Raw genomic sequence first — 25,298 nt, 5'->3', positions numbered from 1 at the left:
AGCTTATAGGCATATAACTGTTCGTAGTAACTTCTGATGATTGTTTCTACTTCCTTGGTGTTAGTTGTGATCTCTCCCTTTTCATTCATAATTTTATGAATTTGGGATTTCTCTCTTTTCTTTTGGATTAGTGTAGCCAGTGGCTTATCGATCTTATTGATTCTTTCAAAAAACCAGCTTCTCGTTTCATTGATACGTTCTACTGTATCTCTGGTTTCTCCCTCATTGATCTCAGCTCTAATCTTGATGATTTCCCTTCTTATGTGTGGAGTTGGTTTGATTTGTTGTTGATCCTCCAGTTCTTTAAGGTGTAGAGACAGCTGGTGTGTTCTGGATTTTTTAATTTTTTTGAGCAAGGCTTGGATGGCTATATATTTTCCCCTAGGACCGCCTTTGCTGTATCCCATAGGTTTTGGACCGAAGTGTCTTCGTTCTCATTGGTTTCCATGAATTGTTTCAGTTCTTCTTTGATCTCCTGGTTGATCCAAGCATTCTTAAGCAAGGTGGTCTTTAGCTTCCAGGTGTTTGAGTTCCTTCGGAACTTTTCCTTGTGATTGAGCTCCAGTTTCAAAGCATTGTGATCTGAGAATATGCAGGGAATAATCTCAGTCTTTTGGTATCGGCTGAGTCCTGATTTGTGACCCAGTATGTGGTCTATTCTGGAGAAGGTTCCGTGTGCACTTGAGAAGAATGAGTATTCTGCTGTTTTAGGGTGGAATGTTCTGTATATATCTATGAGGTCCATCTGGTCCAATGTGTCGTTCAATGCTCTTGTTTCTTTATTGATTTTCTGCTTCGATGATCTGTCTAATTCTGAAAGAGGCGTGTTAAGATCACCTACGATTAGTGTATTCATATCAATATGACTCTTTATCTTGATTAACAGTTTTCTTAAGTAATTGGCTGCTCCCATATTGGGAGCATAGATATTTACAAATGTTAGATCATCTTGGTGGATAGTCCCTTTAAGGATTATGTAGTGTCCTTCTGTATCTCTGACTACAGTCTTTAGTTTGAAGTCTAATTTATCTGATATGAGAATCGCTACCCCAGCCTTCTTTTGAGTCCCATTGGCATGAAAGATGCTTCTCCACCCCTTCACTTTCAGTCTGCGTGTATCTTTAGGTTCAAAATGGGTCTCTTGTAGACAGCATATGGATGGGTCCTGTCGTTTTATCCAATCTGCAACCCTGTGCCGTTTTATGGGTGCATTGAGGCCATTCACATTGAGAGTGATTATTGATAGATACGTTTTTATTGACATCGAGTTACCTTTGAAGTCTTTCTTTCTGTAGACTGTCTCTATATTTCTGTTCAATGCTATTCTTGGGATTTTTCCTCTTTTATAGAACCCCCCTTAATATTTCCTGCAGTATCGGCTTGGTGGTTGCATAGTCTTTTAAGTCTTGCCGGTCTTGGAAACTCTTTATCTCTCCATCCATTTTGAATGTCAGTCTTGCTGGATAAAGTATTCTTGGCTGCATGGTCTTCTCATTTAGTGCCCTGAATATATCTTGCCAGCCTCTTCTGGCTTGCCAGGTCTCTGTGGACAGGTCTGACGTTATTCTGATGGGCTTCCCTCTGTAAGTAAGGAGCCTCTTTGCCCTGGCAGCTTTCAAGAGATTATACCTACAATTATAATTTCTCAATTTGACTATCAGGTGTCGTGATGTTTTTTTGGAGTGTATAATCTTGGGTGGAGACCGTTCAGCCTCTAGTACATGAACGCTGGTTTCATTCGCGAGATTCGGAAAGTTTTCATGAAGGACTTGTTCCACGACATCTTCTAGACTTCTTTCTTTCTCCTTCCCTTCAGGAATTCCAATAATTCTGACGTTGGAACGCTTCATGGCATCACTTATTTCCCTAATTCTGCTTTCGTGGGATCTAAGCTGTTTGTTCCAGGCTTCCTCCTGATCCTTTCTCTCTATCTGTTTGTCTTCCAGATCACTAATTCTATCTTCTGTCTCAGTTACCCTAGCTTTGAGAGAGTTTAGATTGGATTGGAACTCATTGAGAGCATTGTGGACCTCCTCCCTGGTAGCTTTAAGCTCCGCCCTAACATTGTGAACATCCTGTCTGGTCGCTTTCAGTTCGGCTCTAATCAATTCTGTTTGGTCATCCATGGCTTCCTCCAACCTAGCTATTGCCTGGATAATTGTTAGCCTGAATTCTCTTTCCGACATATTGTCTATGTTGATAGCCGTTAGCTCTGTTGCGGAAGGTCCATCCTCTGTATTTTTCTTCTGTTGGGCATTCCTCCTCCTAGTCATTTTGGTGGGAGAAGACTGAACAGATGTAGCTGGATGTATCAACTCTGGTGCAGTCAAGGTGCACCCTGGAACACTTCCTGATCTCCGTCTCAGAAGCCTCAGTCTGGGTGCAGAAGCTGAATAAATTCCCCCTTGGACGCTGGCAGTGCAGGTTCCAAGTTAAAGACCCTGCTCACTGGCGTCTTCTGCCCCTGTAGAGATCCTGACGTGTATAATTCTGATCTCAGGCTGATTTCATGGGTGATCAGAGTTCTTTGGTAGGTAATCAGCTCACTTTGGTGTACCAGCTGAAAAGACGCCTCTTCCTAGTACCCCGCCATCTTGTCCCCCCTCGAGAGTGATTTTTGATAGATACGTTTTTATTGACATCGAGTTGCCTTTGAAGTCTGTCTTTCTGTAGACTGTCTCTATATTTCTGTTAAATTCTATTCTTGGGATTTTTCCTCTTTTATAGAACCCCCCTTAATATTTCCTGCAGTGTCGGCTTGGTGGTTGCAAAGTCTTTTAAGCCTTGCCGGTCTTAGAAACTCTTTATCTCTCCATCCATTTTGAATGTCAGTCTTGGTGCATAAAGTATTCTTGGCTGCATTTTCTTCTCATTTAGTTCCCTGAATATATCTTGCCAGCCTCTTCTGGCTTGCCAGGTCTCTGTGGACAGGTCTGACGTTATCCTGATGGGCTTCCCTCTGTAAGTAAGGAGCCTCTTTGCCCTGGAGGCTTTCAAGAGATTAGACCTACAATTATAATTCCTCATTTGACTATCAGGTGTCGTGATGTTTTTTTGGAGTGTATAATCTTGGGTGGAGACCGTTCAGCCTCTAGTACATGAATGCTGGTTTCATTTGCGAGATTCAGAAAATTTTCATGAAGGACTTGTTCCACTATATCTTCTAGACTTCTTTCTTTCTCCTCCCCTTCAGGAATTCCGATAGTTCTGTCATTGGAATGCTTCATGGCATCAATTATTTCCCTGATTCGGCTTTCTTGGGATCTAAGCTGTTTGTTCCAGGCTTCCTCCTGATCCTTTCTCACTATCTGTTTGTCTTCCAGATCACTAATTCTATCTTCTGTCTCAGTTAACCAAGCTTTGAGAGAGTTTAGATTAGATTGGAACTCATTCAGAGTATTGTGAACCCCCTCCCTGGTAGCTTTAAGCTCCGACCTAACACTATGAACATCCTGTCTGGTCGCTTTCAGTTCGGCCCTAATCAATTCTGTTTGGTCATCCATGGCTTTCTCCAACCTAGCTATTGCCTGGATAATTGTTAGCCTGAATTCTCTTTCCGACATATTGTCTATGTTGATAGCCGTTAGCTCTGTTGCAGAAGGTCCATCCTGTGTATTTTTCTTCTGTTGGGCATTCCTCCTCCTATTCATTTTGGTGGTAGATGACTGAGAGATGTAGCTGGATTTATCAACTGTGGTGCAGTCAAGGTGGACCCTGGAACACTTCAAAGCAATCAGTATTCCCCACCCAAACAAGAGAGAAAAGAAAAAAAAAAGAGAAAGGAAAAAAAAGAAAAGAATTAAAAGAAAAAGAGAGAGAGAGAGACAGACAGGAAAGAAATGGAAGGTGAAACAGAAGGTTCAGCCCAGATGGGCCCCAAGGTAAGATTTATGAAGTAGACAAACAAAAAGAGATAAAAAGACTGATACAATTATATGGCAAGAGAAAGAAATATATATATATATATATATATATATATATATATATATATATATATATGCAAATAAAGAAAGAACCTCGTCAAAAGAACCACTAGTGAAAAATTTATATGGTATCAGGACAAACACAAAAAACACAGAAACACTGTTGGAAGAAGATGGGAGAGTTCTTATAAATTCTCATTGTGTGTGACGAAGGTTGTTTTGATTCTTCCCGGATGTATCTTGATATCTTTGTTGAAGGACTCAACTTTCCTAACATAAAGGGGATTAAAAATTGGTTTACCTATAGGGGTAGTATTGATTGGGGAAAGGGGATTACTTTGTAGTTTAACTCTATATGAATATTAGAGGATAAAAATAAAATGAATAAACTAGACTAAACTAAACTAAAATTTAAAAAAAGGAATTCAAAAAATAAAAATGCAAAAGAAAAACATAGGTGTATGTATCAAAAAGTTCAGGTTAGAAAGGGATTATGCAATTTGATGTACTGTACAGCTCACTGTGATGGTAAATAGGTTAAAAAAATTACCTACCTGTTTAAAAAAAAATATAATCCGTAGTACTGGGAACTCGTAAACAATACAAGTTTTTCTATGAAGTAGTGGCTCTTCACTTATAGTCCATTTTTTTTTCTTTCTTGGTTTGTTTTCTGGGGGAGTGGCCTTCCATGTGGGTTTTCTGTCAATGATGTTTTTTGACTTAAGTCCTCCCGCCCCCCTCAAGGGGGTGGGCTCTGAGGAAACTGGTTTTTTTCAGGCTTTTGTTCTCTGTCGGGTTTTTTGCCTGTTCACTTTTTTTTTCCTCACACCTTGACCGCCTTTGATGGTTTTTGTAGTATTAGAAGAAATCAAACCACACCCTGATCTCCCTCTCAGAGAGAAGCCTCAGTCTGGGTGCAGAACCTGAATAAGTTCCCCCTTGGCCGCTGGCATAGCAGGTTCCAAATCGCAGACCCTAGGGGCACAGGATCTTTTGCTTGTACCCAAAGCCAAGGCGGTGGCGGCTGTCTGGGAGCTCCCGACTGCCATAGAGTTTCCAAGCAGCAATCGCACACTGAGATTTTGCCACTGGCCCTGGCTGGGAGTGCCCGGCTTGCACGCACCACTTTTCAGAGGTGTCTATGGGTTAGGCACGCGACTCGGGCACTGAGAACGGGGCACTGGTCTGTAAGCCCCAGGCTGGGCTTTTGCGCACCTCTGTCAGGGGAAGAGTTTTGGGTGCACGGCTTAGGCTTTGAAACAATGGCGTGGGTTAAAGAGCACTGGCCAGGCCTCTGTAACTCAGGGGAGCATGATGGATGTGCGCGCATATCTCCAGCTTTTTGCTAGGGCTAGCGCACGTTCTGCCAACCAACCCGCACGGCTTCCATCCCCTCACAGGAACTAGAACCCACGCATTCTCAGGCGCGCTGGCAGCTAAGGGACCAGGAGCTGGTTTCTCCGCGGCAGTCTCTCTACCTCAGCGCCCAGGAGGCTGTCATGGGACCGGGGACTTAAATTCCTGTCCCTAGCCACCCCGATTCCCACAATTTCCCCCGCGATCCTTTGCTCTTATGGAGTGCTTTCAACCAGTCTCCAAGTTAAAGCTGGTCCCCAGACGCAGAGCACTCTCGCTTGTATTGGGGTATTACTTTCCAACTGGTGGCCTCTGGTGGCTGCCTCCCCCTTTTGTTTTTCTTCTGATATCAGTCCGCCATTCCCATTCCCCTTTACCTGCCCACTGGCACCTTCTGCCCCTGTAGAGATCCAGACGTCTATAATTCTGATCTCAGGCAGATTTCATGGGTGATTGGAGTTCTTTGGTAGATAATCAGCTCACGTTGGGGTACCGGCTGAAAAGGCGCCTCATCCTAATCCCCTGCCATCTTGTCCCCCTCCTCTTAGGAGTTTTCTATCAGTTTTTTTTAAATTAAATTTATTTCTTTTCAGCATAACAGTATTTATTATTGGTTCACCACACCCAGTGCTCCATTCAATCATATTGGAATATAACTGTTGATAATAACTTTTTTTCCAATTTATTTATTTTCAGAAAAACAGTATTCATTATTTTTTCACCACACCCTGTGCTCCATGCAAGACGTGCCCTCTATAATACCCAACACCTGGTACACCAACCTCCCACCGCCCCACCACTTCAAACCCCTCAGATTGTTTTTCAGAATACATAGTCTCTCATGGCTCACCTACCCTTCCAATTTACCCAAATTCCCTACTCCTCTCTAACGCCCCTTGTCCTCCATGCTATTTGTTATGCTCCACAAATAAGTGAAACCATATGATAATTGACTCTCTCTGCTTGACTTATTTCACTCAGCATAATCTCTTCCAGTCCCGTCCATGTTGCTACAAAAGTTGGGTATTCATCCTTTCTGATGGAGGCATAATACTCGATAGTGTATATGGACCACATCTTCCTTATCCATTCATCCGTTGAAGGGCATCTTGGTTCTTTCCATAGTTTGGCGACCGTGGACATTGCTGCTATAAACATTGGGGTACAGATGGCCCTTCTGTTCACGACATCTGTATATTTGGGGTAAATACCCAGGAGTGCAATGGCAGGGTCATAGGGAAGCTTTATTTTTAATTTCTTGAGGAATCTCCACACTGTTCTCCAAAAAGGCTGCACCAACTTGCATTCCCACCAACAGTGTAGGAGGGTTCCCCTTTCTCCATATCCTCTCCAACACATGTTGTTTCCTGTTTTAATTTTGGCCATTCTAACTGGTGTAAGGTGATATCTCAATGTGGTTTTTTTTTACATGATAACAATATATAATTTACATTAGAAACCGATGGACACATTTGCACATCTCAATTACAGTTAATTTGGAAGTGCAGGTCAATATGGGAAGTTTGCAAAATACAGTTTTCCAATATTCACCCTTCCCCCAACTTCCATAGGTACAGGAAATCTAACAGAATAATATCTATATACAATGGTAAATTCTGGGTTGAAACATTTCTTCAGTGACTTTAGATGTCAACTTCTTTTCCATGTGCACAGAGTGGGCAGGGGTGGGTCCCTTATCAGCATCTGCCTCTTCAGCACCAGCCTCTTTAGCAGAGTCTCCTAGGGAGCACTGCTTAAACTAAAAGTCCTACAGTGCGTTGGTTTCTTCATTTTTATGTTTGGTCCTCTACATACTGGTAAATGTTATTTTTCCTATGTATGTGACTGGTAAAACTGAGTGACAAAAGAATCACAAACAAAAAGATTTTGGATATTGTTCTGCAGTTCATCATGACAAAACCAGAGACTCATTGTATGCACCCTTGCTGTTACTCCTTCCAGTCCTGTTTTTGGGGATCATAATCTGGGCCAGCAGCTCCATGGTTGGTGTTCTGCACAGGCACAAGCAGCGTGTCCAACACATTCACAGGACTACTATCTCCACCAGATACTCTCCTGAGTCCAGAGTCACCCAGAGGACCTTAGTGTCTTTTTACTTCCTCTACTCAATCTTTCAAGTTTGTATTACTCTTTGTTTTAAAATTATTATTTATTTATTTATTTTCAGAAAAACAGTATTCATTATTTTTTCACACACCCAGTGCTCCATGCAAGCCGTGCCCTCTATAATACCCACCACCTGGTACCCCAACCTGCCACCCCCCGGCAACTTCAAACTTCTCAGATTGTTTTTCAGAGTCCATAGTCTCTCATGGTTCACCTCCCCTTCCAATTTACCCAAATTCCCTACTCCTCTCTAATGCCCCTTGTCCTCCATGCTATTTGTTATGCTCCACAAATAAGTGAAACCATATGATAATTGACTCTCTCTGCTTGAGTGATTTCACTCAGCATAATCTCTTCCAGTACCGTCCATGTTGCTACAAAAGTGGGGTATTCATCCTTTCTGATGGAGGCATAATACTCCATAGTGTATATGGACCACATTTTCCTTATCCATTCATCCGTTGAAGGGCATCTTGGTTCTTTCCATAGTTTGGCGACCGTGGACATTGCTGCTATAAACATTGGGGTACAGATGGCCCTTCTTTTCACGACATCTGTGTCTTTGGGGTAAAAACCAGGAGTGCAATTCCAGGGTCCTAGGGAAGCTCTATTTTTAATTTCTTGAGGAATCTCCACACTGTTCTCCAAAGAGGCTGCACCAACTTGCATTCCCACCAACAGTGGAAGAGGGTTCCCCTTTCTCCACATCCTCTCCAACACATGTTGTTTCCTGTTTTGTTAATTTTGGCCATTCTAACTGGTGTAAGGTGATATCTCAATGTGGTTTTAATTCGAATCTCCCTGAGGGCTGATGATGAGCATTTTTTCATGTGTCTGATAGCCATTTGTATGTCTTGATTGCAGAAGTGTCTGTTCATATCTTCTGCCCATTTTTTGATGTGTTTGTCTGTTTCGTGTGGGTTGAGTTTGAGGAGTTCATTATAGATCCTGGATATCAACCTTTTCTCTGTACTGTCATTTGCAAATATCTTCTCCCATTCCATGGGTTGCCTCTTTGTTTTTTTGACTGTTTCCTTTGCTGTGCAGAAGCTTTTGATTTTGGTGAAGTCCAAAAGTTTATTTTCGCTTTTGTTTCCTTTGCTTTGGAGACGTATCTTGAAAGAAGTTTCTGTGGCTGATATCAAAGAGATTACTGCCTATGTTCTCCTCTAGGATTCTGATGGATTCCTGTCTCACGTTGAGGTCTTTTATCCATTTTGAGTTGATCTTTGTGTACGGTGTAAGAGAATGTTCGAGTTTCATTCTTCTACATATACCTGTCCAGTTGTCCCAGCACCATTTATTGAAGAGACTGTCTTTTTTCCACTGGATATTTTTTCCTGTTTTGTCAAAGATTAATTGACCATGCAGTTGAGGGTCCATATCAGGGCTCTCTACTCTGTTCCACTGGTCTATGTGTCTGTTTTTATGCCAGTACCATGCTGTCTTGGTGATCACAGCTTTATAATAAAGCTTGAAATCAGGTAAGGTGATGCCGCCAGCTTTATTTTTGTTTTTCAACATTTCCTTATGGATTCGGGATTTCTTCTGATTCCATACAAATTTTAGGATTATTTGCTCCAGGTCTTTGAAGAATGCTGGTGGAATTTTGATCGGAATGGCATTAGAAGTATAGATTGCTCTAGGCAGTATAGACATTTTAACAATGTTTATTCTTCCGATCCAAGAGCATGGAATGGTCTTCCACCTATTTGTGTTCGTCAATTTCTTTCATGAGTGTTCTGTAGTTCCTCAAATACAGATCCTTTACCTCTTTAGTTAGGTTTATTCCCAGGTATCTTATGGTTCTTGGTGCTATAGTAAATGGAATCGCTTCTCTAATTTCCCTTTCTGTATTTTCCTTGTTAGTGTATAAGAAAGCCACTGATTTCTGCACATTGGCTTTGTATCCTGCCACGTTGCTGAATTGCTGTATGAGTTCTCGTAGTTTGGGGGTGGTGTCTTTTGGGTTTTCCATATAAAGAATCATGTCGACAGAGGGGGACAAGATGGCGGCGTAGTAGGAAGAGGTGCCTTTTCTGCTGGTACCCCAAAGTGAGCTGATTACCTACCAAAGAACTCCGATCACCCGTGAAATCAGCCTGAGATCAGAATTATACACGTCTGGATCTCTACAGGGGCAGAGACGCCAGTGAGCATGTAAAGCAGAATGGGAATAGCGGACTGATATCGGAAGATAAACAAAAGGGGGAGGGAGCCACCAGTGGTGACCAGTGGGAAAGTAATACCCCAATATGAGCGAGAGTGTCCTGCGTCTGGGGACGAGCATTAACTGGGAGACTTGTTGATAGCACTCCATAAGAGCAAAGGATCGCGTGGGGAAATTGTGGGAATCGGGGCGGCTAGGGACAGGGGCTTAAGTCCCTGGTCCCAGACAGCTTCCCCGGCGCTGAGGAAGAGAGAGTGCGGCAGAGAAACGAGCTCCTGGTCCCTAAGCCGCCAGCGCGCCCTAGAGCGCATGGGTTCCGGCTCCTGTGAGGAGAAGGGCGCCCCGCCGGTCTGCAGAGCGCGTGCAAGCCCTACCACAAAGCTCAAGATACGCGAGCACATCCCTCAAGCTCCCCTGAGTTACTGAGGCCCGGCCAGCACTCCTTGAATCGCGCCATTGTTTCAAAGCCTGAGCCGCGCGTGCGCGCGAAACTCTTCCCCAGACAGAGGCGTGCAAAAGCCCACCCTGGGGCTTAGGGACCAGCGCCCAGTTCTCAGTGCCCCAGACGCGCACCCGACCCACAGCCGCCTCTGAAAAGAGGTGCGTGCAGCCGGGCACTCCCAGCCTGGGACAGCGGCAAAATCTCAGTGTGCAATTGCTGCTTGGAACCTCTCTGGCGGTCGGGAGATCCCAGACAGCCGCCACTGCCTTGGCTTTGGGGACGAGCAAAAGATCCTGCGCCCCCAGGGTCTGCAACTTAGAACCTGAGCTGTCAGCGTCCAAGGGGGAATTTATTCAGCTTCTGCACCCAGACTGAGGCTTCTCTCTGAGACCGAGATCAGGGTGCGGTTTGATTTCTTCTAATACTACAAAAACCATCAAAGGCGGTCAAGGTGAGAGGGAAAAAAGTGAACAAGCAAAAAAAACCGCCAGAGAACAAAAGCCTGAAAAAAACCAGTTTCCCCAGAGCCCACCCCCTTGAGGGGGGCGAGGGAACTCAACTCAGGAAACATCATTGACTGAAAACCCACGTGGCAGGACCCTCCCCCAGAAAACAAACCAAGAAAGAAAAAAAAGGACTACAAGAGAACCACCACTACTTCATAGGAAAACTTGTATTGTGCACTCGTTTCCATTATTCCGGTTCATATTTTTTTTTTACACATAGGTAATTTTTTTAACCTATTTACCATCACAGCGAGCTGTACAGTACAACAAATTGCATAATCCCTTTCTAACCTGAACTTTTTGATACATACACCTATGTTTTTCTTTTGCATTTTTATTTTTTGAATTCCTTTTTTTAAAATTTTAGTTTAGTTTAGTCTAGTATATTCCTTTTATTTTTATCTTCTAATATTCATATAGAGTTAACTTCAAAGTAATCCCTTTTCCCCAATCAATACTACCCCTATAGGTACCAATTTTTAATCCCCTTTATCTTAGGAAAGTTGAGTCCTTTAACAAAGATATCAAGATACATTCAGGAAGAATCAAAACAACCTTCCTCGCACACACTGAGAATTTATAAGAACTCTCCCATCTTCTTCCACCAGTGTATCTGTGTTTTTTGTGTTTGTCCTGATACCATATAAATTTTACACTTGTGGTTCTTTTTGACGAGGTTCTTTCTTTATTTGCATATATATATTTTTTTTTATTCTTTCTCTTGCCATATAATTGTATCAGTCTTTTTATCTCTTTTTGTTTGTCTACATCATAAATCTTACCTTGGGGCCAATCTGGGCTGAACCTTCTCTTTCATCTTCCCTTTTTTTTCCTGTCTCTCTCTCTCTTTTTTTTCTTTTTCTTCTTTTCCTTTTTTTCTTATTCTTTTACTTTTCTTTTGTCTCTCGTTAGGGTGGGGAATCCTGATTGCTCAGAAGTGTTCCAGGGTGCACCTTGACTGCACCAGAGTTGATACATCCAGCTACATCTGTTCAGTCTTCTCCCACCAAAATGACTAGGAGGAGGAATGCCCAACAGAAGAAAAATACAGAGGATGGACCTTCCGCAACAGAGCTAACGGCTATCAACATAGACAATATGTCGGAAAGAGAATTCAGGCTAACAATTATCCAGGCAATAGCTAGGTTGGAGAAAGCCATGGATGACCAAACAGAATTGATTAGGGCCGAACTGAAAACGACCAGACAGGATGTTCACAATGTTAGGGCGGAGCTTAAAGCTACCAGGGAGGGGGTTCACAATGCTCTCAATGAGTTCCAATCTAATCTAAATTCTCTCAAAGCTTGGTTAACTGAGACAGAAGATAGAATTAGTGATCTGGAAGACAAACAGATAGTGAGAAAGGATCAGGAGGAAGCCTGGAACAAACAGCTTAGATCCCACGAAAGCAGAATCAGGGAAATAAATGATGCTATGAAGCTTTCCAACGTCAGAATTATTGGAATTCCTGAAGGGGAGGAGAAAGAAAGAAGTCTAGAAAATATAGAGGAACAAGTCCTTCATGAAAATTTTCTGAATCTCGTGAAAGAAACCAGCGTTTCATTCAGAAACGAAAGGACACTACATAAGCCTTAAAGGGACTATCCACCAAGATGATCTAACATTTGTAAATATCTATGCTCCCAATATGGGAGCAACCAATTACTTAAGAAAACTGTTAATCAAGATAAATAGTCATATTGATATGAATACACTAATCATAGGAGATCTTGACATGCCTCTTTCAGAATTAGACAGATCATCGAAGCAGAAAATCAATAAAGAAAGAAGAGCATTGAATGACACATTGGACCAGATGGACCTCATAGATATATACAGAACATTCCACCCTAAAACAATAGAATACTCATGCTTCTCAAGTGCACACGGAACCTTCTCCAGAATAGACCACATACTGGGTCACAAATCAGGACTCAACCGATACCAAATGACTGAGATTATTCCCTGCATATTCTCAGATCACAATGCTTTGAAACTGGAGCTCAATCACAAGGAAAAGTTCCGAAGGAACTCAAACACCTGGAAGCTAAAGACCACCTTGCTTAAGAATGCTTGGATCAACCAGGAGATCAAAGAAGAACTGAAACAATTCATGGAAACCAATGAGAATGAAGACACTTCGGTCCAAAACCTATGGGATACAGCAAAGGCGGTCCTAAGGGGAAAATATATAGCCATCCAAGCCTCGATCAAAAAAATTGAAAAATCCAGAACACAGCAGCTGTCTCTACACCTTAAAGAACTGGAGGATCAACAACAAATCAAACCAACTCCACACATAAGAAGGGATATCATCAAGATTAGAGCTGAGATCAATGAGGGAGAAACCAGAGATACAGTAATACGTATCAATGAAACTAGAAGCTGTTTTTTTTTAAAGAATCAATAAGATCGATAAGCCACTGGCTACACTAATCCTAAAGAAAAGAGAAAAAGTCCAAATTCATAAAATTATGAATGAAAAGGGAGAGATCAAAACTAACCCCAAGGAAGTAGAAACAATCATCAGAAGTTATTACGAACAGTTATATGCCAATATGCTTAGCAACGTAGATGAAATGGATGCATTCCTGGAAAAATATAAACTACCAACACTGAACCAGGAAGAAATCGACAACCTGAATAGACCTTTATCTAATAACGAGATTGAATCAGTGATCAAAAACCTCCCCCAAAACAAGAGCCCAGGACCTGAGGATTCCCTGGGGAATTCTACTAAACCTTCAAAGAAGAAATAACACCTATTCTCCTGAAGCTGTTTCAAAAAATTGAAGCAGAAGGAAAACTTCCAGACTCTTTCTATGAAGCCAGCATTACCCTGATCCCCAAACCAAGCAAGGACTATATCAAAAAGGAGAATTTCAGACCAATATCACCGATGAATATGGATGCTAAGATTTTCAACAAGATCCTAGCCAACAGGATCCAACAGCACATTAAAAAGATTATCCACCATGAGCAGGTGGGATTCATCCCTGGGCTACAAGGATGGTTCTACATTCGCAAATCAATCAATGTGATACAACAAATTAATATGAGAAGAGAGAAGAACCACATGGTCCTCTCAATTGATGCAGAAAAAGCATTTGACAAAATCCAGCATCCATTCCTGATTAAAACGCTTCAAAGTATAGGGATAGAGGGAACATTCCTGAACCTCATCAAATCTATCTATGAAAGACCCACAGCAAATATCATCCTCAATGGGAAAAAGCTTGCAGCCTTCCCATTGAGATCAGGAACAAGACAAGGATGCCCAATCTCACCACTCTTGTTCAACATAGTATTAGAAGTCCTAGCAACAGCAATCAGACAACAGAGAGAAATAAAAGGTATCCAAATTGGTAATGAAGAAGTCAAACTCTCTCTCTTCACAGATGACATGATTCTTTATATGGAAAACCCAAAAGACACCACCCCCAAACTACAAGAACTTATACAGCAATTGAGCAACGTGGCAGGATACAAAGTCAATGTGCAGAAATCAGTGGCTTTCTTATACACTAACAATGAAAATACAGAAGGGAAATTAGTGAAGCGATTACATTTACTCTAGCACCAAGATCCATAAGATACCAGGGAATAAACCTAACCAAAGAGGTAAAGGATCTATACTTGAGGAACTACAGAACACTCATGAAAGAAATTGAAGAAGACACAAATAGATGGAAGACCATTCCATGCTCTTGGATTGGAAGAATAAACATTGTTAAAATGTCTATACTGCCTAGAGCAATCTATACTTCTAATGCCATTCCGATCAAAATTCCACCGGCATTCTTCAAAGAGCTGGAGCAAATAATCCTAAAATTTGTATCGAATCAGAAGAGACCCCGAATCCCTAAGGAAATGTTGAAAAACAAAAATAAAGCTGGCGGCATCACCTTACCTGATTTCTAGCTTTATTACAAAGCTGTGATCACCAAGACAGCATGGTACTGGCATAAAAACAGACACATAGACCAGTGGAACAGAGTAGAGAGCCCAGATATGGACCCCCAACTCTATGGTCAATTAATCTTTGACAAAACAGGAAAAAATATACAGTGGAAAAAAGACAGTCTCTTCAATAAATGGTGCTGGGAAAACTGGACAGCTATATGTAGAAGAATGAAACTAGACCATTCTCTTACACCGTACACAAAGATCAACTCAAAATGGATAAAAGACTTCAACGTGAGACAGGAATCCATCAGAATCCTAGAGGAGAACATAGGCAGTAATCTCTTTGATATCAGCCATAGCAACTTCTTTCAAGATACATCTCCAAAGCAAAGGAAACAAAAGCGAAAATAAACTTTTGGACTTCACCAAAATCAAAAGCTTCTGCACAGCAAAGGAAACAGTCAAAAAAACAAAGAAGCAACCCACGGAATGGGAGAAGATATTTGCAAATGACAGTACAGACAAAAGGTTGATGTCCAGGATCTATAATGAACTTCTCAAACTCAACACACACGAAACAGACAAACACATCAAAAAATGGGCAGAAGATATGAACAGACACTTCTCCAATCAAGACATACAAATGGCTATCAGACACTTGAAAAAATGCTCATCATCATTAGCCCTCAGTGAGATTCAAATTAAAACCACATTGAGATATCACCTTACACCAGTTAGAATGGCCCAAATTAACAAAACAGGAAACAACATGTGTTGGAGAGGATGTGGAGAAAGGGGAACCCTCTTACACTGTTGGTGGGAATGCAAGTTGGTGCAGCCTCTTTGGAGAATTGTGTGGAGATTCCTCAAGAAATTAAAAATAGAGCTTCCCTATGACCCTGCAATTGCACTCCTGGGTATTTACCCCAAAGACACAGATGTCGTGAAAAGAAGGGCCATCTGTACCTCAATGTTTATAGCAGCAATGGCCACAGTCGCCAAACTATGGAAAGAACCAAGATGCCCTTCAACGGATGAATGGATAAGGAAGATGTGGTCCATATACACTATGGAGTATTATGCCTCCATCAGAAAGGATGAATACCCAACTTTTGTAGCAACATGGACGGGACTGGAAGAGATTATGTTGAGTGAAATCAGTCAAGCAGAGAGAGTCATTTATCATATGGTTTCACTTAGTTGTGGAGCATAACAAAAAGCATGGAGAACAAGGGGCGTTAGAGAGGAGTAGGGAATTTGGGTAAATTGGAAGGGGAGGTGAACCATGAGAGACTATGGACTCTGAAAAACATACTGAGGGGTTTGAAGTGGTGGGGGTGGGAGGTTTGGGTACCACGTGGTGGGTATTATAGAGGGCACGTCTTGCATGGAGCACTGGGTGTGGTGAAAAAATAATGAATAATTTTTTCTGAGAATAAATAAATTGAAAAAAAAATGTACATACCTTCATTAAAAACACTTCATTGCTTGAAAAAAAAAAAAAAATATATATATATATATATATAAAATATATATATAAAATAAATATATATATATATATATATATATATATTTATTTATATATATATAAATTATATATATATAATATATATATAAAAAATATATATATATATATAAATTATATATATATATAATATATATATATTTTCTGATGTATGTTTAAACACACAGCATTTTTGGAAGCTAAAGACCATACAATCAATGTTTGCTACAATTCAGTGAAATAGTGTTTACAAAAAACTCAGTGAAATAGAGTGTTTACAAACAAATCTCCAAGAATCAAGAAAGTCACTCATTTCCAGAAAAAATATTTTTAATTCAAATCGATTAACCAACATACAGTACCTCTCTAGCTTTTCATGTAGTGTTTAATGATTCATTAATTGTGTATAACACCCAGAAAATAAATGTTCTAAGCAAAGGCCATCTAAAGTGAATTCCTGGGAAACAAATCATCAGTGCTATGGCATAAAAAACAAGACTAGTTTAACTAAACTCTCATCTGGAATATAAATCTCCAAGTTAAGAAAATGTGTTTAAATATAGAAATGTAGATTTCCCTAACAATATTGAATGATTTTTATTTATACGTATTTGCAAACCCTAGAGTATTATTTAGCTAAGCTTTTTCTCATGAATCAGACGTCACTGTTAGTCATTTCCAGAAAAGAAATGTGGTTTGTCATAGTGATCCAAAGGGGCACGTGCACCCGAATGTGTTAACAGCAATGTCAACAATAGCCAAACTATGAAAAGAACCCAGATTTCCATCACCAGATGAATGGATAAAGAAGATGTGGTATATAAACAATGGAATACTATGCAGCCATTAAAAGAAATGAAATCCTGCCATTTGTGATGACGTGGATGGAACTAGAGGGTATTATTCTTAGTGAAATAAGTCAATCGGAGAAACACAACTATCATATGATCTCCCTGATATGAGGAAGTGGAGATGCAATGTGGGGGGCTTGGGGGTAGGAAAAGAATAAATGAAACAAGATGGGATTGGGAGGGAGACAAAGCATAAAAGACTCTTAATCTCGGGGGACAAGATGGCGGGGTACTAGGAAGAGGCGTCTTTTCAGCTGGTACCCCAAAGTGAGCTGATTACCTACCAAAGAACTCTGATCACCCATGAAATCAGCCTGAGATCAGAATTATACACGTCTGGATCTCTACAGGGGCAGAAGACGCCAGTGAGCAGGTAAAGCGGAATGGGAACAGCGGACTGATATCGGAAGATAAACAAAAGGGGGAGGGAGCCACCAGAGGCGACCGGTGCAAAAGTAATACCCCGATACGAGCGAGAGTGCCCTGCGTCTGGGGACCAGCATTAACTCGGAGACTGGTTGAAAGCACTCCAAAAGAGCAAAGGATCGCGGGGGCAAATTGTGGGAATCGGGGTGGCTAGGGACAGGGGCTTGAGTCCCCGGTCCCAGACGGCCTCCCCGGCGCGGAGGCAGAGAGAGTGCGGCGGAGAAACCGGCTCCTGGTCCCTAAGCCGCCAGCGTGCCCCAGAGCGCGGGGTTCCGGCTCCTGTGAGGGGATGGGAGCCGGTCTGCAGAACGCGCGCTAGCCCTACCACAAAGCTTGAGATGCGCGTGCACGTCGCTCCAGCTCTCCTGTGTTTCTAAGGCCCGGGGGCGCTTCTTGACCCGGGCCATTGTTTCAAAGTCTAAGCCGCACGCCCGCGAAACTCTTCCCCGGACAGAGGCGCGCAAAAGCCCAGCCTGCGGCTTACGGACCAGCGCCCCGTTCTCAGTGCCCCAGACGCGCGCCCGACCCACAGCCGCCTCTGAAAAGAGGTGTGCGCAAGCCGGGCACTCCCAGCCCCGGCCAGCGGCAAAATCTCAGTGTGCGATCGATGCTTGGAACCTCTCTGGCGGTCAGGAGCTCCCAGACAGCCGCCACTGCCTTGGCTTTGGGGACGAGCAAAAGATCCTGCGCCCCCAGGGTCTTTAACTTGGAACCTGCACTGCCAGCGTCCAAGGGGGAATTTATTCAGCTTCTGCACCCAGACTGAGGCTTCTCTCTGAGACGGAGATCAGGAAGTGTTCCAGGGTGCACCTTGACTGCACCAGAGTTGATACATCCAGCTACATCTGTTCAGTCTTCTCCCACCAAAATGACTAGGAGGAGGAATGCCCAACAGAAGAAAAATACAGAGGATGGACCTTCCGCAACAGAGCTAACGGCTATCAACATAGACAATATGTCGGAAAGAGAATTCAGGCTAACAATTATCCAGGCAATAGCTAGGTTGGAGAAAGCCATGGATGACCAAACAGAATTGATTAGAGCCGAACTGAAAGCGAGCAGACAGGATGTTCACAATGTTAGGGCGGAGCTTAAAGCTACCAGGGAGGAGGTCCACAATGCTCTCAATGAGTTCCAATCCAATCTAAACTCTCTCAAAGCTAGGGTAACTGAGACAGAAGATAGAATTAGTGATCTGGAAGACAAACAGATAGAGAGAAAGGATCAGGAGGAAGCCTGGAACAAACAGCTTAGATCCCACGAAAGCAGAATTAGGGAAATAAGTGATGCCATGAAGCGTTCCAACGTCAGAATTATTGGAATTCCTGAAGGGGAGGAGAAAGAAAGAAGTCTAGAAGATGTCGTGGAACAAGTCCTTCATGAAAACTTTCCGAGTCTCGCGAATGAAACCAGCGTTCATGTACTAGAGGCTGAACGGTCTCCACCCAAGATTATACACTCCAAAAAAACATCACGACACCTGATAGTCAAATTGAGAAATTATAATTGTAGGTATAATCTCTTGAAAGCTGCCAGGGCAAAGAGGCTCCTTACTTACAGAGGGAAGCCCATCAGAATAACGTCAGACCTGTCCACAGAGACCTGGCAAGCCAGAAGAGGCTGGCAAGATATATTCAGGGCACTAAATGAGAAGAACATGCAGCCAAGAATACTTTATCCAGCAAGACTGACATTCAAAATGGATGGAGAGATAAAGAGTTTCCAAGACCGGCAAGACTTAAAAGACTATGCAACCACCAAGCCGATACTGCAGGAAATATTAAGGGGGGTTCTATAAAAGAGGAAAAATCCCAAGAATAGCATTGAACAGAAATATAGAGACAGTCTACAGAAAGAAAGACTTCAAAGGTAACTCGATGTCAATAAAAACGTATCTATCAATAATCACTCTCAATGTGAATGGCCTAAATGCACCCATAAAACGGCACAGGGTTGCAGATTGGATAAAACGACAGGACCCATCCATATGCTGTCTACAAGAGACCCATTTTGAACCTAAAGATACACGCAGACTGAAAGTGAAGGGGTGGAGAAGCATCTTTCATGCCAATGGGACTCAAAAGAAGGCTGGGGTAGCGATTCTCATATCAGATAAATTAGACTTCAAACTAAAGACTGTAGTCAGAGATACAGAAGGACACTACATAATCCTTAAAGGGACTATCCACCAAGATGATCTAACAATTGTAAATATCTATGCTCCCAATATGGGAGCAGCCAATTACTTAAGAAAACTGTTAATCAAGATAAAGAGTCATATTGATATGAATACACTAATCGTAGGTGATCTTAACATGCCTCTTTCAGAATTAGACAGATCATCGAAGCAGAAAATCAATAAAGGAACAAGAGCATTGAACGACACATTGGACCAGATGGACCTCATAGATATATACAGAACATTCCACCCTAAAACAGCAGAATACTCATTCTTCTCAAGTGCACACGGAACCTTCTCCAGAATAGACCACATACTGGGTCACAAATCAGGACTCAGCCGATACCAAAAGACTGAGATTATTCCCTGCATATTCTCAGATCACAATGCTTTGAAACTGGAGCTCAATCACAAGGAAAAGTTCCGAAGGAACTCAAACACCTGGAAGCTAAAGACCACCTTGCTTAAGAATGCTTGGATCAACCAGGAGATCAAAGAAGAACTGAAACAATTCATGGAAACCAATGAGAATGAAGACACTTCGGTCCAAAACCTATGGGATACAGCAAAGGCGGTCCTAAGGGGAAAATATATAGCCATCCAAGCCTTGCTCAAAAAAATTGAAAAATCCAGAACACACCAGCTGTCTCTACACCTTAAAGAACTGGAGGATCAACAACAAATCAAACCAACTCCACACATAAGAAGGGAAATCATCAAGATTAGAGCTGAGATCAATGAGGGAGAAACCAGAGATACAGTAGAACGTATCAATGAAACTAGAACCTGGTTTTTTGAAAGAATCAATAAGATCGATAAGCCACTGGCTACACTAATCCAAAAGAAAAGAGAGAAATCCCAAATTCATAAAATTATGAATGAAAGGGGAGAGATCACAACTAACACCAAGGAAGTAGAAACAATCATCAGAAGTTACTACGAACAGTTATATGCCAATAAGCTTAGCAACCTAGATGAAATGGATGCATTCCTGGAAAAATATAAACTACCAAAATTGAACCAGGAAGAAATCGACAACCTGAATAGACCGATATCTAATAACGAGATTGAAGCAGTGATCAAAAATCTCCCAAAAAACAAGAGCCCAGGACCTGACGGATTCCCTGGGGAATTCTACCAAACCTTCCAAGAAGAAATAACACCTATTCTCCTGAAGCTGTTTCAAAAAATTGAAACAGAAGGAAAACTTCCAGACTCTTTCTATGAAGCCAGCATTACCCTGATCCCCAAACCAGGCAAGGACCCTACCAAAAAGGAGAATTTCAGACCAATATCACTGATGAATATGGATGCTAAGATTCTCAACAAGATCCTAGCCAACAGGATCCAACAACACATTAAAAAGATTATCCACCATGATCAGGTGGGATTCATCCCTGGGCTACAAGGATGGTTCAACATTCGTAAATCAATCAATGTGATACAACAAATTAATATGAGAAGAGAGAAGAACCACATGGTCCTCTCAATTGATGCAGAAAAAGCATTTGACAAAATCCAACATCCGTTCCTGATTAAAACGCTTCAAAGTATAGGGATAGAGGGAACATTCCTGAACCTCATCAAATCTATCTATGAAAGACCCACAGCAAATATCATCCTCAATGGGAAAAAGCTTGCAGCCTTCCCGTTGAGATCAGGAACAAGACAAGGATGCCCACTTTCACCACTCTTGTTCAACATAGTATTAGAAGTCCTAGCAACAGCAATCAGACAACAGAGAGAAATAAAAGGTATCCAAATTGGTAATGAAGAAGTCAAACTCTCTCTCTTCGCAGATGACATGATTCTTTATATGGAAAACCCAAAAGACTCCACCCCCAAACTACTAGAACTCATACAGCAATTCAGCAGCGTGGCAGGATACAAAGTCAATGTGCAGAAATCAGTGGCTTTCTTATACACTAACAAGGAAAATACAGAAAGGGAAATTAGAGAATCTATTCCATTTACTATAGCACCAAGAACCATAAGATACCTGGGAATAAACCTAACTAAAGAGGTAAAGGATCTATACTTGAGGAACTATAGAACACTCATGAAAGAAATTGAAGAAGACGCAAAAAGATGGAAGACCATTCCATGCTCTTGGATCGGAAGAATAAACATCGTTAAAATGTCTATACTGCCTAGAGCAATCTATACTTTTAATGCCATTCCGATCAAAATTCCACCGGCATTCTTCAAAGAGCTGGAGCAAATAATCCAAAAATTTGTATGGAATCAGAAGAGACCCCGAATCGCTAAGGAAACGTTGAAAAACAAAAATAAAGCTGGCGGCATCACCTTACCTGATTTCAAGCTTTATTACAAAGCTGTGATCACCAAGACAGCATGGTACTGGCATAAAAACAGACACATAGACCAGTGGAACAGAGTAGAGAGCCCTGATATGGACCCTCAACTCTATGGTCAATTAATCTTCGACAAAACAGGAAAAAATATACAGTGGAAAAAAGACAGTCTCTTCAATAAATGGTGCTGGGAAAGCTGGACAGCTATATGTAGAAGAATGAAACTCGACCATTCTCTTACACCGTACACAAAGATCAACTCAAAATGGATAAAAGACCTCAACGTGAGACAGGAATCTATCAGAATCTTAGAGGAGAACATAGGCAGTAATCTCTTCGATATCAGCCACAGCAACTTCTTTCAAGATACGTCTCCAAAGGCAAAGGAAACAAAAGCGAAAATAGACTTCTGGGACTTCATCAAAATCAAAAGCTTCTGCACAGCAAAGGAAACAGTCAAAAAAACAAAGAGGCAACCCACGGAATGGGAGAAGATATTTGCAAATGACAGTACAGACAAAAGGTTGATATCCAGGATCTATAATGAACTCCTCAAACTCAACCCACACGAAACAGACAAACACATCAAAAAATGGGCAGAACATATGAACAGACACTTCTCCAATCAAGAAATACAAATGGCTATCAGACACATGAAAAAATGCTCATCATCATTAGCCCTCAGGGAGATTCAAATTAAAACCACATTGAGATATCACCTTACACCAGTTAGAATGGCCAAAATTAACAAAACAGGAAACAACATGTGTTGGAGAGGATGTGGAGAAAGGGGAACCCTCTTACACTGTTGGTGGGAATGCAAGTTGGTGCAGCCTCTTTGGAGAACAGTGTGGAGATTCCTCAAGAAATTAAAAATAGAGCTTCCCTATGACCCTGCAATTGCACTCCTGGGTATTTACCCCAAAGATACAGATGTCGTGAAAAGAAGGGCCATCTGTACCCCAATGTTTATAGCAGCAATGGCCACAGTCGCCAAACTATGGAAAGAACCAAGATGCCCTTCAACGGATGAATGGATAAGGAAGATGTGGTCCATATACACTATGGAGTATTATGCCTCCATCAGAAAGGACGAATATCCAACTTTTGTAGCAACATGGACGGGACTGGAAGAGATTATTCTGAGTGAAATCAGTCAAGCAGAGAGAGTCAATTATCATATGGTTTCACTCATTTGTGGAGCATAACCAATAGCATGGAGGACAAGGGGCGTTAGAGAGTAGTAGGGAATTTGGGTAAATTGGAAGGGGAGGTGAACCATGAGAGACTATGGACTCTGAAAAACAGTCTGAGGGGTCTGAAGTGGCGGGGGGGGTGGGAGGTTGGGGTACCAGGTGGTGGGTATTATAGAGGGCACAGCTTGCATGGAGCACTGGGTGTGGTGAAAAAATAATGAATACTGTTTTTCTGAAAATAAATAAATTGGGGAAAAAAAAAAAAAAAGACTCTTAATCTCACAAAGCAAACTGAGGGTTGCTGGTGGGAGGGGGAGTGAGAGGTGAGTGAGTTTATGGACATTGGGGAGGGTATGTACTATGGTGAGTGCTGTGAATTGTGTAAACCTAGTGATTCATAGAACTGTACTCCTGGGGCTAATAATACATTATATGCTTATAAAAAAATAAAACATTAAAAAAGCAAAGAAATGTGGTTTGTCAATCACTTAGTCAGTCATTTAGTCAGAACTGGTTTATTGGCTCAACTACTTTTGTCAGTCAGTTAGAACTGCTTTTATTGGCTCAACAACAACAAAATAATAGAACCAGGTTGATTCTTTCTACTTTATCCTCTACCTGAATGTATGGTTTTTGTTCCATGTTGATTATGCTCTTCTACACATTGATATCACAATGTGTAGAATATCAAATAACAAATGTGTAGAATATCAAAGGATAGAGTGTTGGAGGAAATAAAATTTCTGCCTCATAACAGTTTGCCTCAATTTCTTCCATCATTGGCACAACTTTGGAAAAAGGAAGACACTGGTTCAACTAGAGATACAGGAAAGCTGAGAGACTAAAAATGTTTTTCACAAATGAAAAAAAAAGAAATGACTAGTTTAAAACATTCCTCAATTTTTTTTCTCAACATGGGAAAACAACAATTTTAGAGGGGTTTCATAGATGATATATTTCAGGAGGAAAGATATTTAAGAATAGATTGAAATATTGACTTTTTTGCTATTTTTTTGTTGCTGTTGATACAAAGTTGGTACTAGACACATATATTCCACACTATATTATATAATGTTGTATAAATAATTAACCAAAAGAAAATGGGAGAAAATGACCCAAATAGGCTTTTATTAAAAAGTTTAATGTTTTAAAAAAAAAGTTTAATTTTGTTTTTACCACACACAAAGAGATGTTTATCACGGTAGTGCTTTTTAAAAAAACTTTTTTTTTAATAATCATGTAAACTTTATTCCCAGAATCTTTCCTAGAACTTTCCTTAGTGCCCACTTAACCTCTTTATTTCTCAAAGTATAGATAAGAGGGTTGAGCATGGGGGTCACCACGGTGTAAAAGAGGGAAACAAACTTTCCCTGGTCCTTGGATCTACTCTTGGCTGGCTGCAGATACATGAAGATGATGGTTCCATAGAAGATTATGACAACCATCAGGTGGGAGGAGCAGGTCCCAAATGCTTCTTTCTTCCAGAAGCTGACTTAATCCTCAAAACTGCTTGGGTAATGTAGCCATAGGAAACCAGGATGATGGAAACAGGTACTATAAGGAAGATAATGCTAGCTACAAAGAGCTCAGCCTCATTGAAAGTGGTGTCCACACAAGCCAACTTGATGAGTACAGGGACCTCACAGATGAAATGATCCACTTGATGATGTCCACAGAAAGGTAGCTGCAAGGTGAGAGTGGACTGTACTAGAGTAGTCACCACCCCACTGAGCCATGCCAAAGATGCCAAAGCCATACAAAGATGAGGATGCATTATGACAGTGTAGTGGAGGGGACGGCAGATGGCAATGTAGCGATCATAGGACATCACAGCTAGGAGGACACATTCTGTAGATCCCAGTGCAAGAGAGACATAGAGCTGAACCACACAGCCACCATAGGTGATGTTTTTCATAGGATCCCACAAGTTTACCAAGAGCTGAGGAATAACACTGCTTGTAAAACATATATCCAAAAAGGAAAGATGAGAAAGAAAAAAATACATTGGTGTATGAAGCTTGGATTCCAGACGAGATAACAGAATGATGGTTGTATTCCCAAAAATGGTTAATAAATACAAGATCAAAATGACCACAAATAGAACCTTCTGTAACTGGGGATAATCAGAAAACCCCAAGAGGACGAAACCTGTTAGTCTGGTCTCATTGGTACTCCTCATCATCCCCATAAGCAAAGTGTGTTCCCAAAGGCTGCTACAGTTGAGAAAGATGACATATTATATAAGGTCAAATGAGACAGTATACTTCCCCCAAAAGTATTCTATGTTAAGTTCTTAGAAGCTATGTCCTTACATCTAGTAACTTAGATCTTTTTTCCTACTATGTGCATTGTAAATAAATATGCATCTTCTCCTCTGATGCTTTCTAAAATAGAGAA

The 25,298-nt window shown here is 41.4% G+C and overlaps 2 protein-coding genes across 2 annotated transcripts; one reads left to right on the top strand and one right to left on the bottom strand.

Annotated features, from left to right (window-relative positions):
* Positions 1 to 6,885: 6,885 nt before the first annotated feature.
* On the top strand, positions 6,886 to 9,562 carry LOC122911202 (vomeronasal type-1 receptor 4-like). Its single transcript, XM_044255707.1, has 3 exons — positions 6,886 to 7,009; positions 7,242 to 7,417; positions 9,545 to 9,562. The coding sequence occupies exons 1-3, from the start codon at positions 6,886 to 6,888 to the stop codon at positions 9,560 to 9,562; spliced, it is 318 nt and encodes a 105-aa protein (XP_044111642.1).
* A 14,574-nt stretch (positions 9,563 to 24,136) lies between these two features.
* Positions 24,137 to 25,089, bottom strand: LOC122900492 (olfactory receptor 2G2-like). Its single transcript, XM_044239193.1, is given in 2 exon segments — positions 24,137 to 24,372; positions 24,375 to 25,089. Coding segments are annotated over 2 exon segments (951 nt in total).
* Positions 25,090 to 25,298: the final 209 nt, after the last annotated feature.

The sequence above is a fragment of the Neovison vison genome, chromosome 1, assembly GCF_020171115.1.
Source record: "Neovison vison isolate M4711 chromosome 1, ASM_NN_V1, whole genome shotgun sequence".
Lineage (NCBI taxonomy): Eukaryota > Metazoa > Chordata > Mammalia > Carnivora > Mustelidae > Neogale > Neogale vison.
Note: the sequence above shows the minus strand (reverse complement) of the source record. Positions and strands in the feature narration are given on the sequence as shown.